Source organism: Heliangelus exortis, chromosome 12, assembly GCF_036169615.1.
Source record: "Heliangelus exortis chromosome 12, bHelExo1.hap1, whole genome shotgun sequence".
In the NCBI taxonomy this organism is placed as follows: Eukaryota; Metazoa; Chordata; class Aves; order Apodiformes; family Trochilidae; genus Heliangelus; species Heliangelus exortis.
This window is the reverse complement of record NC_092433.1, coordinates 6,335,744-6,354,054: the sequence shown is the minus strand read 5'-3', so window position 1 is coordinate 6,354,054 and position 18,311 is coordinate 6,335,744. Positions and strand designations below refer to the sequence as shown.

The 18,311-nt window shown below is 38.6% G+C and overlaps 2 protein-coding genes across 10 annotated transcripts in view; both read left to right on the top strand.

Moving 5' to 3' along the window:
* NISCH (nischarin) overlaps positions 1 to 10,609 on the top strand; it is a 29,559-nt gene extending 18,950 nt beyond the window's left edge. For 2 of the 7 annotated variants that reach the window (XR_011728211.1, XR_011728213.1), the window contains exons 14-21: positions 2,303 to 2,424; positions 3,261 to 3,316; positions 3,818 to 5,128; positions 5,596 to 5,712; positions 6,765 to 6,918; positions 7,673 to 7,801; positions 8,683 to 8,844; positions 9,080 to 10,455. Coding sequence is in view for 3 of the 7 variants with exons in the window: in XM_071755708.1 (XP_071611809.1) it covers positions 2,303 to 2,424; positions 3,261 to 3,316; positions 3,818 to 5,128; positions 5,538 to 5,712; positions 6,765 to 6,918; positions 7,673 to 7,801; positions 8,683 to 8,844; positions 9,080 to 9,708 (2,738 nt within the window). In the remaining 4 variants the exon portion in view is untranslated. Of the gene's footprint in view, positions 1 to 2,302; positions 2,425 to 3,260; positions 3,317 to 3,817; positions 5,129 to 5,537; positions 5,713 to 6,764; positions 6,919 to 7,672; positions 7,802 to 8,682; positions 8,845 to 9,079; positions 10,456 to 10,499 lie in introns of those variants that run through there. The other 5 variants (XR_011728212.1, XM_071755709.1, XM_071755708.1 and 2 more) reach the window with 4 other exon arrangements.
* A 6,222-nt stretch (positions 10,610 to 16,831) lies between these two features.
* Positions 16,832 to 18,311, top strand: part of STAB1 (stabilin 1) — a 56,452-nt gene continuing 54,972 nt past the window's right edge. Inside the window, exons 1-2 of one of the 3 annotated variants that reach the window (XM_071755705.1) lie at positions 16,832 to 16,963; positions 18,011 to 18,145. In XM_071755705.1, the coding sequence (XP_071611806.1) occupies positions 18,065 to 18,145 (81 nt within the window). In that variant the 5' untranslated portion in view covers positions 16,832 to 16,963; positions 18,011 to 18,064. Of the gene's footprint in view, positions 16,964 to 17,920; positions 18,146 to 18,311 lie in introns of those variants that run through there. The other 2 variants (XM_071755706.1, XM_071755704.1) reach the window with 2 other exon arrangements.

Below are 18,311 nucleotides of genomic sequence, written 5' to 3'. Positions count from 1 at the left end.
TCATGCTTCAATGGAAAACTGTGACATGTATGGGCATGTTTTAAAATTGCTTCTTTACCTGGTTTTGATTTGCAAAATTAGGGTTCAAGAAGCCGTATGTTCTATTACTGCTTTTTTGTTAACAGCTCCATTTCTGTCAAATATAAGGAAGATAGAAAATGGAGGTTAGTGAAAGACAGTTGTAGGGGTGGGGTTAGTGTTCTGTCTGAGCCTGGGGTTTCAGCACATCTGTTGTGTTCTACAGCACCTTCTAAACCTCACCTGAAAATTATTTTTACTCTGTTTCAAATAAGCATGTCTCTTGCATCAGCAGCTTAGAAGAATGGCTTATCTTTCATTTTTTGCAGGAGCCTGTAAGACTGACCTGTGAGAATATTCATTTGAGAAGAAAAAAGTACTTTTTTTTGGCTTTTGCCTGATTGAAAACTTAAAGTGCTCTAGAATGTTAACAGGGGGAGAAGACTTTAGCCATTTAAAAGAGCAGGGATTATATTCTCAATAATTTGGGGTGGAACAGTTTACTCTTACCAATAAGTTAGTGGATTGATGGAGAGGGGAGACAAACATGCCCTAAAAGCTTGAACTTTGAGGAGTCCATTGCTGTGATTTCTGCAAGATCAGTAGAGGTTTTTTAGTTCACTCTGTAAAAATGAAATTGTTAAAACAGCATTTTATTAAAGGACAGAGAACTTGCATAAATAGCAACTAAATCTGTAACTATTTTATTTACTTTTGCAGCCTTTCTAGATCACCTTTCATCTGCAGACAAAGTAATCAGTTTTTACAAAATAAAGTCAACACTTGCTTTAAATTATTAAGCATTTAAGTTACAGAATTGACTCAGTTTGTCTGTGTAGCAACCTGCAGTTTTATACAGGACCTGGTGTTAAAATGCATGCTAGCAATCACTGACTGCTTAAAAGTTACTCCTTAATAGTCTTTTTACAGTAAATGTTTAGGAAAAAATGAATTTTGGAAGAAAAAGTGGATCTTTTCTTCTGAAGTACTTGGAAGTTTTATAGAAAGACTGGTGAAAGAATCAAGGTTGATTTACTGTAGTCTTTTTCCATAAGGTTCCTTTGGTAGGATCTTGAGGGGAAGGCTTTTATAAACAGTGGGCTGGGGCAGCCTACTTCTCAGTTTTAACAGTAGAAACTTTTCTACTTGCCTAACTATCAAGGGTTGTTTTCAAAATACTGATTTTGAGAAACCTGTTTAAAAAAAAATGAAAAAGGAAATACACTAGGCAATTAGCTTCAGCTAGACCTTAAATCATTAATAATATATTATTTTCCTGATATGCTATTTCTATGAATTGTTTTCTCTGCAGTTTTTCTAGACACCATCTGTTTCCGTAACATATTCTTCAAATTAAATGTCACTGGCAAATGGCTTATGGAAAAAGATTAAATATTTAAATAGGAAACAGAAAACCAAAAATAATGCTGTCATGTTCTGGTTTTCCTGACAGTTTGAGTTTCCTTCTTGCTAGCACAGTATTTTGTTCAAGTAATAAATACCTCATTTCCTCTGGCTGTGAGATGGTTTGGCATAACATGCTAAACTTTACCACCAATCCAGAAAGATATATGCAGGCACTTTTATGCTCAAGTCAGGAACATATCCACACTAATCCTGTTTATTAGCACATTTATATACTTGAGCTGCCTGGCTGGCTCAGTGGTAATACTGAGTGTTGATTTGCTCTTTTGAGCCAGTGTGATGCTGTGAATATCAAACAGCCAAAAGGTTAAATGTCCCTGAGAATGTTCTTATATGTATTCATGATAAGTTTTTACTGATGATTCAGCTTTGAGTCCTTCAGAAAGGTTCCCAGTAAGCTGAGATAACTGCATTTGAGTTACCAGATCTTCTGGGTCTCATTGAAGGTTTTATAGGTATTATATTGGTTCACCTGAAGCAGGCAGAAATCTGAGAGAATGCTACGAAATTTACGAAAATGTTGGATTAGTATTAACAAAACTGACTAGTTCTGTTAAAACTGAATCAGGTGAAGAATTCTTATGTCAGATGTGGAGATAAAAATTGTTTCCTAGCTTGAAAAATGAGCTTTAGCAGTCTTTAATGCAACTTCAGTGCAATTGAAGATACTTCCGTAAATAGACTAAATTTGCCTGCCTCTGTTTTGTTCAAGCTGTTAGGAGAATATATCCTTTTAGCTTTAATGATTTATGATCAGATCTTAACTATACAATTTCAGTTCAACTTCTTTGACAGATACTATTAGACATTCATTTTGGCTTTAACTTGTGATTTTAAGAGCTGTTTGTATTTATTCCAGAAATAATTTGTGAAGAAACAGTCCTAGCCAGCAGTTTTTTGCAGTCCAGTGGTTCGACTCCTAAAGACCATACAGTTCCCCAGAGATGCTTTGAAATGCCAGACTCCAGATGTAAAAATCAGGTAATTGCCATCCTTCTGTTTATGTTATTTCGAAGTGTTTTGCAAGCTTATTTCTGATACTGCATTTCTTTTGTTATAGTAATCAATTGCAAAGCTATTTTTATGGTCAGGTAGTAGCCCCAGATGTGAATTGATGTTGCTCTGCCTTGTAAATGAAATGCATAATACATGTTTACCAGCAGCACAGAGAATTGTTCTCACTGTTGTCATGACTTTGAGATATTTACCCAATATTAGCATCACATCATTTAATATCCACTTAGATACTGAGTGTAAGACTTCAATCTTACTACAGTATCTCATTTTGGAAGGTGATTTGCTTGCTAGTACAGTAGCAGAAATGTCTCCCTGTCAATAGGTAATGGCCTTAACTTGTCTCCTTCAAACTCCTGCTGTTTTATAACTTTTGTATTGATTTCATTTGTTGTGTTGGAAACACTCTCTATGTCTGGCATCAAGGAATGAGACAGCAAGACTTTGGAGAATCTGTTCCTTTGTACCAGTAGAATTGGCCTTTGTCATGGTCCTTTAGCTTTTTGCCTCACTTTACACTGCAGTAAAAATCTGTAGTGTACTGAAATGTCTGTGGATCATAGGTTGGATCTGTTCTCATCAGTAGCAGAACTTGTTCTTTTCCCACTTAAACTACACAGCCTAAAGTAAACATCCAGTGTTTCAGGATCCTTGAAGGACAGCTATACAGCTGCCCATGACTTTGGAGTGGGTTGGGTAGCTTTAAAAAGCAGGAGCCAGCGTTACCTTTGCTTTTCCTGTATGCTGAACCCTGCCAGCTGCTCTAAGTAGCTGATAGCTTCCTGATGTTTTCTTCTCCTTAGGAGCCTGCCTCTCTATTGGATTCATGTGAAGAGTATGGAAGTGGTCATCACTTGTGGTATGCTGGATATATAAATTCTTGTTTAAATCCTCAGTAGCTTTTGGAGAGTAACAGTGGATGCTCTGTTTCTAAACTTTGCCTTTAAGGCAAAACAGCTTCTTTCATTGTATGCTACCTCTGTTTATTTTTTTGTCCAAAATCAATTTCATGGTGGAAATTTTTTAACCTTTGAGCTCTGGAATGCAGTTGGTAGTTTCAAAACCAACAATTGCTGTATAGTGAATTGCTGTAACTTACAAGGATATGCCTATTGGTGTTGTAAAATGGAAGATGAGTTAAGCATTTTATTTCTCGTTCTCTGGAAAATTACACTCTTACCAGCCTTTAAAATCAATGGCTGTGTGCAGTATGAAGATACTTTACAAAATTACACTGACTTAGCTGTAGTAACAAGAGTAAACCTCAAGGTTCTGACAAGCAGCACCATGAATTGTAGGTAGCTATGACTGTTCTTAAACTCAAGCTTGTGCTTACTGTGGCTTGTTGTCTCTTTTGAAGTTTGGACCATTCAGAGGAAGAACACTGTGTGGTGCCTGACCCCTATAACACCATCATCTTGCCTTTTAATTGTATGTCTTACACTGCCACAAACCAAGATTTTATCCAGCACCTTTCTGCCTTGATAGTGCAGACTGTGCAGCGATCACCCTCCTCCTTTGTGGAGGGTAAAGGAAGCCCTCCAGGTGATCCTAGAACCACAGACAAAGAAGATGGATATTTTGAAATGGGACTTCATGAAGGTGATCAGACTTTTGAGTTCAGCACTACTTCAGATCTCTGGTCATCTGACAGCATAGCAGTGGAGAGTGTTGACATAATCAAAATTCTCTGGAGTTTTTCTATTCACGTTCATAAAGGACTCAGGCAGTTTGCTTCCTGTTTGGTTTTGACTGAGGACATGCTAGCTGTGTTTGAGATTCCTCATCAGAAATTGAGAGAAAATTGTCAGCACATCCCTTCTGCCTTGAAATTAACAATGTGTTTTCCATATACTGACCTGACAGAATTTGGCTTTCTTCTGCCAGAAATCTGTTTAACACTGAAGCTGAAAAACAGAGACCACTGCTTGTTTATTGTTTCTGACTCCCAGAACCTTCAAGACTTTTATTCCTGTTTACATACGTGTTTCTCTCAACACTACACATCAGTGTTACCAAGCTGTTCATTGTATTGTGACAAAGCAAACCTCCAAGACTTTCTCTCTCAGCTTATAGAATTGAATTGCATTTCAACAGAAGATGTTGAAATAAAAGGTTGTTTCCTGACATACCTTGTTTCTGGGAATAAAATCAATATTGAGAAAATCTTGGATCAACCAGAGTCAGCTGGCAAAGAATCATCAAAAAATGTTTTGTGTTCTGCACTTTATTCTTGGGTGTATAAACCTCCTGACCAGGGTCCCTGTGTGATCCATCCATGTTGGATATTTCTAACACCCCAGCATTTGTACATAGTAAAGGTGGATTTCAGTTCCTTGCCAGGTAAATGGGGAGGACCAGAAGAGTTGGGAAGTGTGTTTAAGCTGAATAGGATTCCATTAGCATCACTGGTGCTGCATCCGACTCACGGTTCCACCCAGCAGAAGGGTTCATTTTTGGATGGGCACGTGCTGGAGCTGCTCATCGGATACAAACTTGTTACAGCAGTGTTTGTTCTACCTCATGAGAAATTCCACTTCCTCAGAATCTACAGTCTTCTAAGGACACTGCTGCAGGATGTTAAGACTATTATTATTTTCAAATCTTCAAGCAAATCAGATGCTGTAAGAAATCACGCTGTGGAGGTGAACAGACATGGTCAGTCAGCAAGGTAACAATTCCCTTATGTGGTCAGTTGTAGTGTGGCCTAGACAATGTTTTTGGGGTTGTCATGGTAATTGCTTTTGGCCTGTAGTATTTATGAAGTATCTTTTCATTCTGTTAGTCTGTACTGTGTATGAATGGTTATCCTGGACTGCTCCTGTCTACCTTTGTTTTGCTTTATCATTGCAACATTAAATGTATTTTCCTATGGAAGGAAACTTTGTATTTCATGTATTAGCAGGCTAAAGTCATGGCAAATTGACAGCTATGCTCAAGAGAAATCATGTAAAGTAAACTATTAAGAATAGAAGTTACCTGTTCCTAATTTCTGAATGAAATATGAAGTATTAGTTCTTGTAGGGGAAGAGCTCTCTATTTCTTTCAATTTTTATGATGTTTTTTTGGATCTCTTCTAGCTTTTGCAAGCCTCATCTGACTCTGTCATCTTTATATCCATCTGAATTTCTTATGCAGAAGATAGCAGAAGATAACCAGATTCCTGTTCACCTTCGTGTTTCTGTGTCTCTGCAGTATGTGGCTGGGCTGAAAGGAAATGACCTAGTTGAGTTTTTCCATGGCAGCATTGCTGAGGTATTGTGCCTAGCCCAAGAGTGTAAAAGGATACCTTGTGACCTTTCAGTACTAGACAGTATTAATTAATTTTACTTAGGAAACAAAAACAAGAGTTAAGCTCTGTGGAACCTGGAAGCACTCTGGTCTGTTCATGTTACTCCATTTTGGGTTCTCCTCTACAGTGACTGAGATCTTGACAGGCATATTTTGACAGAGTACTTTAGTGTATGTCTCAAAGATAGCATTACTCAAGGAATATTATTGTTTTCTTTCCTTTTGTCAATTTAAAGAAAAAAGTTTCTGCAGTGGAATTTTGTGATACTCTAAATATGTCCTGACACAGCACAACATGTGTATGGCTTTAGGTGCTCTTGAAGCACAAGCATATAAACCTAAACATGACACAGTTTTTTAGTCTTTGTGAAGAACCTTAAAAGTACAAGTCTTAAATTCATGTGGCTTTTTGACTGACAAAATTGAGTAAAAATGTCAATTGAAAAGCTTATTGAGAAAGTGACTTTTTTTAATTGTTACCTCACTTCCAAATCTTTTAAGTAAGCACAAGTGCTTCTCTCTTACACCAGGAGAAGCTGATAAAGACAGCAGGTGATTCATCTGAGGATTTGCAGTAAGCTCATCAAGCTAGAATCTGGGAAGGTGCCTAGTTGGAACAGCAGCTGAAGTGACAAGCTGTGCTGCTGTCATCTCAAGGATCTTTGAATCCAAGCTCGTTGAGGGTTGGGTTGCACTGCTTTTCTGTTGATTAAAATTTTGTATGCAGTGTCTGTTCTAACAATATCTTTCTTGTGTATTAGATGCTTATGTAGTAGGTGTTTATAATAGCTAGAGCACAACTGAAAAACTTTTTTTACAAATACATTTTCAATAGACTGTTCCTGTGTTCACATTAAAGCTGCTGCATTTAGCACCTTTGAGGTGAACTGCTTTTTGGCTGTAGCATTCAGATACTTTAGATTTTGAAATTATTTTTCTAGTAATCTGAAGTTGCATCTAAGATGAAGTGAAACATTGAAGTATGCAAGTGATTTATGAAATAAATTTTGTCATAGGTGGAAAATGAAGAGTTGAGACATCTCATGTGGTCTTCAGTTCTATTTTACAAGACTCCCAATGTGGAAGTGATGGCGTGTGTGCTTCTCTCAACAAAAGCCATTTACTTTCTGTTGGATGATTCTTTCATTCGTGCTGATGAACACCAGTCAGGTCAGACAGCTATTTTGATGTTTATTATGGCTGCCAACTTAATACCTGTCTGTATGTTTGTCTTCAGTTTAAGCACCAGTTTTGGTCAGTACTCTGACTTGTATCCCCTAGTTGAAGGAGAGTTTGCTAAATGCAGAGTACACCCGTGAGGCTTTCATGTTCAAAACCCAGGGTGTTGAGTCATGACTGCTTCTCAAAGAGGCCATTCCATGTGGCTCCGATGTCCCCAACCCCTTCGCAGTGACCAAGCTTTGTCACCTCTGTCCCCGCGTCGTGTTTGTGACCCCCCCCCCTCCCCCCCCCCTCCCCTCTCCCCAAATTATCTTTTTTTTGTGGCGCCCCCCCCCCCCGCGAAAGATGTTTAATTTTGTATTATTAATTATTAATTATTAATTTGTTGTGGCCATGCTTGTCTCAGATGCCATTTCATAGTCCTTAGCATCACTTGCTAAAGGCACTTTCATAGGCAAAACGGTAAGCAAAGGCTAATGAAGCTCATGGTGTGCATTTGATTCATTTAAGTGATTTTTAATGCATCTGCTTATGTAAATCTGGCATGTGACAGCTACTTCAGGTTACTGTTAATGAGGATCTTTAATTGTATCTGTATTAGCCACTGTTGCACCATCCTAATTTCTTCTGTAAGTGTGATACAGATACAAGATATAAATAGAAAAAGCATGCTTATGGAAAGAATAATAATCGAATAATTCTTTTTTCTTTCGGCTTTTTATCATCTATCCTTTCTCAACAGATTTTTGGAACAAAGAAAACTCAGACTGTGAAAATAGTGCTTTCCACCTCTCTTGCTGCTTTGTGCTAAAACTCAATGACCTGCAGTCAGTAAATGTTGGTCTGTTTGACCAGTACTTCCGAATTACTGGTGAGTACACATTATGCTTCCATTTCTTCCAGATCTGTTTTTGTGTTTAGTCTTGTCTTAGATGGATTACTGGATTTTATTAGTGAGATGGAAGAGTGTGGTGTTTTTTGTTGCTGCTTTTCCTTAGAATAAACTTAGCTAAGGTAATACTGTTGGTGCTGTACCAGTAGGCTGATAATACTGTTTTGTAACATCTTGTAACTGAGGTAATTGGGAAACCTTAATATCAATGAATTGGTCACACAAGTACTATAAATCTGATGTTCTGAGGCTTTGGCTTGCAATAAAGAGCAAGAATAAGGTACTGCCCATGTTGCAAAATACTTTTTTGATAGTTGAGTTCTTGGATGGAAAATGAGGCCCTAAAGTTTATCAGAAGTAATGATGGCAGCTTAAAAAGTAATGGGAGAAACATGGGTAAAGTTTCTGGGCTGGTGCTTTGCCTCAGAGTCACACCACTACGTGTGGTCCATACAGTCCTGTGTTCTAAAAAGTCTTCTCATTGTTTTGGGACCTTGAGTGGAAAGAGAAAATCCAAAATTTCCTGTGTAGAAACTTTGCTTGTAATAAAGAAAACCAAGGGCAGTTTTTTCTGTGAGATAAATTGTAGTAAGTGTAGTAAGGTTGAACCTGTGCATCAGTAGTCAAATAGTAAACTCATAAGCATAGGTATTTTAAATCAAGAGAAACTAAATCCTTCCATGTTTTTTCAAGGATTAAGGTTTGTTATTCATTTCCAAGGATTTGAAAGCTTTCTGAAGGATGTATGCTTTCAGGAGAAATAATGCTTGCATCTTTTTTGGTAACAGTTGCATGTTGGTTGAAGAAATTTTTGCTACGTTAGAGATGTGTGAGTGGTTTATATTCTGTCCTCTTGCCAGGGCACTCTGCAGATCATATAGTCACCTGCCTGACAAGAGACAGTTACAACACTCACACCTTCATACAGCAGCTCATGGCAGTTTTATCATTACTTGCACGTACACCTTCACCTGAACCAGCAGATAAAGACTTCTACTCTGAATTTGGGAGTAAAACCACAGGTAAATGGTCTTTTCTATGTGTCATGAGTTACTTAGACATACTTCATGCATCATATAAAGTGCACTGATTAAAAACTGTTTTGATGGGAATTTATGCAACAATTGTTTCCTATTTGTTACTTTAACCAAACTCCCTGATTTTCTCTTACATGTGTCTTACCTGAACATGTTAATTAAAATAAGTATTCGATAATATTGTATAATACTAAATAGAAGTATTATGCATTTCTTGCAGGAAAAATGGAGAATTATGAACTGATTCATTCTAGCAGAGTAAAATTTATTTATCCAAATGAAGAGGAAATTGGGGACCTTGCTTTTCTAGTGGCAGAGAAGATGGATGGTTTGACTAATCTTCAGTCCCTCAACATCCTTCTGTACGTGTTGGCCTTTCAAGTAAATCAGGCTGAAGGATCTGTCCAAAACAATAGTTCACTTCGACCTAAAACACTTATATTAACCAGCTCTGACTTGTTCCTCTTCAATGAAGATTATATCAGTTACCCACTACCTGAATTTGCTAAGGAACCACCCAAGAGAGATAAGTATCAGCTTATAGATGGACGACGCATCCGGGATTTAGATAGAGTACTTATGGGTTATCAGACTTATCCACAGGCCCTCACATTTGTGTTTGATGATGTTCAGAATCAGGATCTGATGCAGAATTTAACACTGGATCACTTTGGAGAAACTGACAGTGCCCCAAAGGAAAATGCTAAACAAGAAGTCAGTAGGAGCAGAGAGATACAGTGGTACATCTTTATCCCAAGTGCAGAAAGCAGGGAGAAGTTAATTTCATTGCTTGCAAGACAGTGGGAGATCCTGTGTGGTAGAGAGCTGCCTTTGGAACTCACCGGGTAATTATTGCACAGCCAAGGAATTTCAGTGTCTCCTACAAGGTAAAGCACAGTGATTAAATAGCACCTATGAAGTTCTGTTTTTTTCTATAAGGAGCTGACCTGGACTCCCTTGCTCCCTAGTGCAGTGAACATTTAATAGTTCATAGAAATATTTCAGTGTTAACTGGGGACTGAACTGCTTATAAAGTCTATTTTTTATGCAGTAGTACATAGTGAGAAAAATCACGAGACATTCTGGGAAACTGTATGGAAAAACTAAGGAGTCAACACTAGATACACTGTTGTCTAGGGCTGTTAAGGTTTCCACTATTTTTCTGTATATATCAGTCTTGCTGTTCTATACAAATTCTAATATGTAAATAAGGGTAAATGCTTGTGTATGTTCAAGTGCAATGTTCTTTGTACAAGAAGTATTTTGGTATGCTGCTAATGCTTATTATTTAATGATCTTACAGTTTTACATAGGTTTTTCTGAGGCCATATGTAATTATTTGCTGCCAACCATGAACTTAGCAGTAAAATTTGAGCCAAAGCAGTTGACAGATTTTCATATAAACTTAGTTTCATGTGCATTCTTTATTCTAGGATAAAGAATTGCTGGTTGAAGAGCTCAGCATTGTCTTGAAAGTCAAAATACCCAACAGGGGTATATGAGCATTTTGTCAGCAAATAATGAATTTGTATCTCCCAACACAAAGTCTTTCTTTTGCCTATTTTGTCAATACAAATAAAGTGTAATTTGACAGTTTTCTTTTGGCCTTGTCTTTATTCAAGTTTGTCTTGTGTTTGCAGATACCATATGGCAGTTCAGCAGCACATATGTTCCTAGAGTGTATTGTAAAATATGAGATGCAGCAAGATCAAAGAAGAAAATAGTTTGTTCTTCTATACCAAGTGTGTACTGGTCCAGAAATACAAGTGAGACATGGAAACTGAGGATCTACACCTTCTAAGTGCAATTTAGGAAGGATTTCTTTCAAGTACTTTTGCTTCTCCGTAAGATGCCAGGGATTTGCTTTCCAAGCTGTGATTTTTAACTTGAAAATTACCAGATCCAGCAAGTTTCAGCCTCCCTCATAACAATAAAATGTCCCTCCCTGCTCACTATTATGAATACAAAGACTGAGGCTTAGAAAAAGATTGTTCTGCATCCACAGGAATTAAGAAGGGAAGGACCCTTTTGATGTTTTGGGAAGTTTTAAGTCTCAGCTTGACAGGGTGCTGAGACATCTCATAAGCAATAATATTCAAAGGGATGAACCAGGTGATCCTTGGAGTGCCTTCCAGCCTGACATTCTACAGTTCTATGATATGTACATGCCAGCTGATGTTGCTTAAAACTGATGCTTCTGAAAAAACACAAAAATGTAGTTTGGCAGAGAGCTCTGGAGGTCCACCAGTCAAACTCAAGACAGGGCAAACTGCAAACACATTGCTGAGGGTCTGGTCCAAACAAGTTGAGTTTTCTTCAGGAATGGCAAGTTCCACAGGGAATTTGGTAGTTCTGTGGATTATTTTTGCATGCTCATGGAGAGCTTGGATGTGCTCTTTGGACTCTGGAGTACATGAATGTTTCTTCAGTCCAAGGATGACAGGCACAGGCAGCCAAAGGGAAATTGTTTTGCAGGATGCAGTGAAGTTCTCTAGGCAACCAAAGAGGTGAGGAGCATTACTTGTTTGCAGCTTTTGGTTTAGCAGAGGAAACCTATCCCCCCTGAGCCTTAGACTTGAACTGAGCAATTAAGGCAGGTACTGTAGACACTTTGGGGAAATCAGGTTTTCTGTACTGTAGAGGTCTTCTGTTACCTGAAATCTCAAGGATACTGATAATCATTTCAGCTTAATTGTCATTTGGTAGAAAAAGCTAACTTATGAAACAAAAATCCTAGGAATAAAATAATTTAAAGTTGAGGACTTCCTTATCTCTTTCTAACTCTGTTAATTATTTGTAATTCTTGTAGGTAGAACTTAGGAGAAGCCTGTGGCAACTGATAGTCTGATCTTCAACCAGTAAAGAACTTACCAGCTCAACAGGTCACTTACAATATGGTTTGTGTGCAGAGGGAATCTGTAGTGGGTCCTTTGGAACCACCTAGGGTGTGAGCTAATATGAATGAGATACTTTTGCCTCTCATACTGAGGGTGACACTTTTTATAAGTTTCTGGATAAGTCAACCCTACTTCCATCTAATCTGTATGGCCTGTTCTGAGGGATGCTTTGTGCTTGAGATAGACTCAAGTTCTGTTTCTAAGCATCCCTTGTAAAGCCCAGCTGTTCCAATGTATTTAAATACACTAGCATATATCAGAGTCAAGTATTAGAATAAACCAGGATAATCCCCTGCTTGTCACATAGTTTGAGTAGTTACGATCGCTCCTCAGATTTTATTGCAGCAAGAATACAGTTGTGATTAAATTTGAATTCTTTTAAATCCACAGCTTTTTAAAACGTGGAATCTGTCCCTTTGGATAAGTTGATTAGGAAACAGGTAGAATACCTCCTTGGTCTTATGTTTTAAGATATACAGAATGTTCAATAGTTCATTAAGATACTTAATTGAAGAATCAAGAAATACTGCAGTATGCATTTCATCTATGGTGCTATTAGAATTGTTTATTTTTAGGGCATTTCTTCAATAAATAACCCTTAATAGCCTGCAGGTAAAGCATGGGCTATGCAAAGTAAAGTGTCTTCCTGCCACTGTCTCATTCATATTTACCTGGAAAAATGCAACTAACCAAACCCAAGCCAATAGGTTCCCCTTTTCTGCCACCAGCTACCTGATCCCCTGCTCTCTTCCCTGTGCTAAAACTTACTGAAGCTACAATGCTTTCTTAGTGCAAATTTCTGTTCATTTAAGTGCAATGTTTAAGTGAAAAATCTTATTCACTATTCCGTAGCACAAGTCAGTTGTCTTTATTGTCTAATTCTAATGTAATCTTTTGTTTTGAAATATAGGGATTTATTTAAATGCATTTTCCTTGAAAATGCCCAATAGTTCATCTTAAACTTTATTAACTGGCTGATTGTTTCATTTCATAAAGATTTCTCAGACCTTTCCACAATTAGTTTCTACAGAAAGTTTTGCGAAATGAAGTAGCTTTGTAAGCAGTTGTGGTCACATGAAACTGTCCTGATCTCTTCTTGTTTTTACAAGAGCACTACAAAGTCCTGTTTGTGTATTACTCTTCAGTAATCCTTTATACTAAAATCTTTTACAGCTTCTAATCCTTGTATAACAGGAAGACAGTAAGTAGCTGAAGTTATGACCAGGTGCATGTGTGGGCAGATGGGGAGAACTTTTTCAGGAAATTATCTCCTGTACCCTCTTAGACTTCCATAATCTGGCTTTGCAGCTGCCATAGGTGTGTGCCCCCCTAGGAAGACCCTGGCTATTAAGTTCAGTGTCATCTGCTGAGGATCTGGCCAAAGGTTTTAAAACTTCCCTTGTATTACAATTGGAAAATGGTAAATGAATCTCATTAGGAAGGAAAGTAAATGAGGTGCTGACCTGAGCAAAAGTATTTTCTCTGCAAGAAGAAATGACAGCATGACCTGTATCCTGTCCTGTGCCCATTCCCATGCTGCTTTTACAGGGCTCTGTCATCTGCCTGGCTGTAGAATCACTGCACAGTGATGTATTTACATCAGCCCCTTTGACTTGTCTTCCTCTTCTTGTCAACCTAGATAAAGAGTGTCTTTTTAAAAAATAATTGAAGTAACACCAAATGCCACTGCTTCTTGCTTGAATGTGTCTGCTGGAAATGTTTACTGTGGTAAAAATCTTCAATCCTGTGGTATACATCTTCACACATACCAAATCTTTAGTGGAGAAGCAGCAACATGAGGAAAAGGTACAAAGCAGTGGCTCACAACAGACTGCAGTTTCCTGCCATCTGTGATAATGAAAGGAATTTAGTAACTTGGAAAACTAAAAATTGATGTGAAAAAAGGGGAATATCAAATCCATTAGGCCAAGGAGATGCTGAAGGAAAACTGGCCAACACTGGAAAAAAACCTACTTGTAGATGCATGAACAGTCAGAGCCAGAGTTGGTAAGCTGGGCACTAAGCCCTCATGCTTCAGACCTTGAGGTCTTGTAGATACCCAGCATCATTAAAGATGTTGAAAACACTGAGTGGGATTCCAGCTGTTACCTCTGTCAAGCTGTTCTCTAGCAGGCACTTCAGTGCAATCCTCAGCAAAGTGTTTGCTGTAGCTTTAGGCAAACATATTAAAGGTCCTTTCAATCCCTTATGAGTAACAGTACATGAAGGATAAGCATCACCACCATAGGAAAAGACACTGCCTCTTTGGTCATGCTGATGGGAACAGGTGCTGAGTTTCAACAACTCAGCCTGTTTGTTCAGTTTTACTCAGCTAATTCAAATTGAATATCTGTAGGGAATTTAGTTCCTGAATTTCCCAGCACAATCCCAGGGCACTGCTTAATAGATGGGAAAAAGTACAAAAGTAAAACAAGGAGGTGGAAATGGGTCTCTGGCTTTCACTACAGGAGTGTGTGTAAAGGAACTGAGAGTCAATAGCAATTAGTAGGCCAAGAGTTACAGTATTTCTGAACTGACATTTGTACCTCTGCCCTTCAAAGTTTTGAACTAACAGGATACAGCCATGATAATTTCTTCCTGAATCACACAACAACATTGTGCTCAGGCAGCTCTACCTGTCTGCTTGGAATTGGACCATTGTATGTATGTATGTGAAAGAGAAACAGTCTCCTATTTGCTGTGTGACCTTTTCATTTACTTTTTTTTTTTTTTTTTTTTTTTGCTTTTATCAGCAAGTTTTAACATTCCTGTTCCTTCCAACTTGTCAAGAGAGAAAAACCAAAAAAGTAGGATTGTGAGTGAACCTCTGCACCAACAGCCTCAGAGGTGTGCTCAGTAAGTGTGATTCAGCTGTCCTTCTACAGACAAGCACTTCTGGCCTGAGGCCTATGCAATTCTTTGCTTGTGCCTCTTTAGACTCAGAGCTTTCTAACACAGGATTCAGACTGAAGCGACTGTGTTCTTTCCACTTTCCCAGGAGAGGGGAATAAAAGTGTTGCTCACTGTGGATATAATTGAATGGTCAGCTTCCACAGAAACTGTGGCTTTGTGGACTGGATGGTAAACCATTTGTTTTGGCTCTGTAATTTCTCTAAAGATTGCTTAAACAAAAGATTTCAATGGCAGGAAATTGCCCAAGCCAGCCAGGGCTGCACACACTTCACAGAGGAGGGCTGGTGACCCAGCATTTTAAAATGCAGAGTGTGACACAGGCAGGAGGCTGGAAAAGTTCATAGCTGTATCCTTTGCCATTACCCAGGTGATGATTCTTCCCATGGAACAGGTTGAGTTGTTCTTCACAGCAGTTTCTCAACTCTGAATGTTGATGTGTTGGCAGAAAAAAAAATACCATGTCTCAGATAAGTTATTTTAGAGGTCCTAAGCCGTATATAAAGCAAGAAGACTTGAGTGATGAAAAAAGCCTGAGTGCTGATGCTTGCTGGCAATCTGCTGATGATTTGGGAGGCTCAGACCATGAGGAAAGATATTAGTGTTTTGTAGGAGTTGCCTGTGTCAGGGCTAGAATTTGAAGATGATGCTTCTGAGACACACACATAGGACTTCAAGTGCAGTACAATCTGCAGTACAATCCTTCACTAATAGGTCAACCTCCATGCTTTCCAAAACAAACAAAAGCCCACATGCTAAACCTCACAAACACCCAAGCAGCTGACAAATTCTACTGTATATTTTACAATTGGATTTGTGCAATCCTGTTTCAATCAAATACTGACATCATTGTAAGTCTTGCCTGTAAATTTTCCCCTTGATATAGGTGGGTTTTTTTTTTTTCAGTTTCTCTGTCTCACAAGATTGAAATGCTTTGGTTGGACAAAACAGTGTCAGATCCAATAATTGATCAGTTGATCCACTGCATTTTGCCTCTAAGGCATAAGCTTTTTATTTGTGTCATCCATGAGAAAATCCCTATGAATAATCCAGCTATCAAAAAATAACAGGAGCAGTGTAAGAGGAGCAGTAATTTGGTATGTTGGTATCTTTCTACTGTGCACAAGGCATTGTTAATGGCTCTTGGCTGCCCCTTGATGTGGAGGTGGTTGATGCTTCACCTTGTTACCATTTCCCAGAACCATGTAGATCTGAAGTTGATGCAGATTTTGTTGTTCCAGATTTAGAAGCAGTGATCAACAAATTGTTTCTGTTCTCTTAGAGCAGATCATACCCAGTGGCTGAAACACTCAGTGTGCCACTTGGTCAGGAAGGCATCATCTGATGATGGATGACCTGATCTTTCAGTTTATGCTCTGCTGCTCTACAATAGCACTACTCAGTGCTTTATTTTTTACTCTCTGTTGCTTTTGCATTGCTTGTCTTTAAATGAAGTATAGTCAGATAAGGAAACTGTGAAACTTTTGATCTTGCTGTGAATCTGTTCTATTTAATTCATACAAAATTTCCCAGCTCTTTCTGTCCCATTCCTACTTTCCTTGGAGTAGGTCAGATACAGTGATGATTAGTAGCAGTGCAAAGTCTGGGAATCAGTCTTTGTGTGTCCTCCCCCTGTACCATTTTCAGTTTTGATTCATTTAAGAAACAGTCTGCAGATTCATTAAAAGATGTTCGTGTCTTTTCCAATGCCTCAGGTTAACCTATTTTCACCTTGAAACTGCATCTTTGTGTCCATCCTTGGAAAACCCACCAGCATCTTCTAGGCTGCCTGTTCTAGCTGTGTATGTCTAGCAGGTGGCAGGGAGCAGCAAAGCAGTCTGAGTCTTCTCTTTAAGTAGCCAGTCTGGTACAATGACCCTATGTATAGACAGGATTGTACAGCTTCCATAGTAATGTCCTTTTCTACAGGAATGTCCCCACTGTCCATTTGCCATTTGGCCATCTCACCAGAGCTGGACTGATCTGTGCTGTCTCTGCCTCATTTCACAGATCTGTGGGGTACCAAATGGTTTCCAGAGCTGTGTGGACCTTCTGGCCTTGACTGAGTGGCTGACTGTTGGGCAGTGATGGTCCCAGGGATGCAGTTGCCCTGTAACAGGCCAAGTGGGCTGAGTTGTCAGCTTGAGCTGTGGGCTGGTACTTCTCACATGGGTCACAGTGGATGGTCGTGTGCCTTATCTGCTTCCTGTTAGTGCAGGATATAACAGTGCTTGCTGTTCATCATGCTGCTGTCTCTGTAGGATGGAGGAAGAGGTAAAGCACAATTAACAGCACTAGTAAGTATGGCAGTTCTTACATACTTTCTGTATTAACATTGTGGGGCAAAAAAAATAATGCTTTCAGATATTTATGTAAAGGCAAGAGTAGCTTCCTATCCTGATTTCATTTAGGAGCCTTCATGTACTATTAATGGCTCAAAAATTGAAACAAACCTCAATTGGTTAATAGGATTTGGTACTAAGAGAAGCAGTCTTTATACTGCTCAATTGAGGGGATTCTCTTGGCAATTAAGGGAGACAAAGTATATGTAAAATATGTTTATAATCAGTTCTTGGTCATTTGTAATATTCAAAAGAAGAAATTCAATTGCAGACTATACCTCAGGCTGGCATGTATTTTTTTTATCCCATTCTGGGACTCTCCTGAGTGCTGTGGAAGTGCTCCTTGGATTCATCAACCTGTTAGCAGTGTTTGGAAACTCCTGCAATAACACCTGAAAAATGTGATGCTTTTCTTGCTGAGAAACTCAAATATTTTTACATAAATATCAAAGGCTTCCCAAAGAGCTTGCTTGCTTGCTTGATAGGATGTGTTTACATTATTGCTCTGAAGTGCAGCATTTCACATTGCTTTGTTCATGCATACTCTGGGATAGGCAGTGGTCTGGTCTACCTTCTGTTTGAGGTGGTGTGGACATATTAACATCAGTGGTAAGAGGAAATTACCTTACACTTTGTGAATTCATGGGATTTAAATTTGTCCATTGGATTTGCCTTCAGTTAAGTATACAGTTAACCTCTTTTCATTCCAATTAGTTGAAAACTAAGGATTTCCTTCCTTCTGTTTTGAACTGATATGTAAGAGGAAATCCGTAGCTGTTCCTGTTTTCAGTAAACCTTTTACTAAGGAGTTCTGCTTGTGCATTTAAAAAAAGAATAGAAAGAAAAAGGTAGTATTGATTGAGACATAATGCTAGAAGTAACAGATCCACTTCTGAAGGCTTTGCAGCCAAAGAGCACAGTGCAAAAATGTTCTCTCCCTGTTTACTTTTAACCTCTGGTTTGTCTTGGAGCTGATTCTTAGTAGGCGGACTTATCTTACAGAAATTGCAGCCTCTATCACCACCCTTCTGTGGAAAGGGTCCTGCCTGTAAAAGCATGAAAATGCATCCTCCTGGATTGCTGTTTTTCTTCCTAGCAGCATGCCTCACTCCCACAACTGACTGCCAGAGTCAGAAGGTAAGTCTGTGAGTCTTTGTTTAAATGTTTGAACTCCTTTTTTCATTGACACTCAGCTGCAAAATAATCTTCATAACTGAACTAAAAATAAGGTTCAAGGGAGCTGCCTGAGGTTTTGATCAGATTAAGTTTGCATTTGTGTTCAGCACTGAGTTGACGAGTAGCA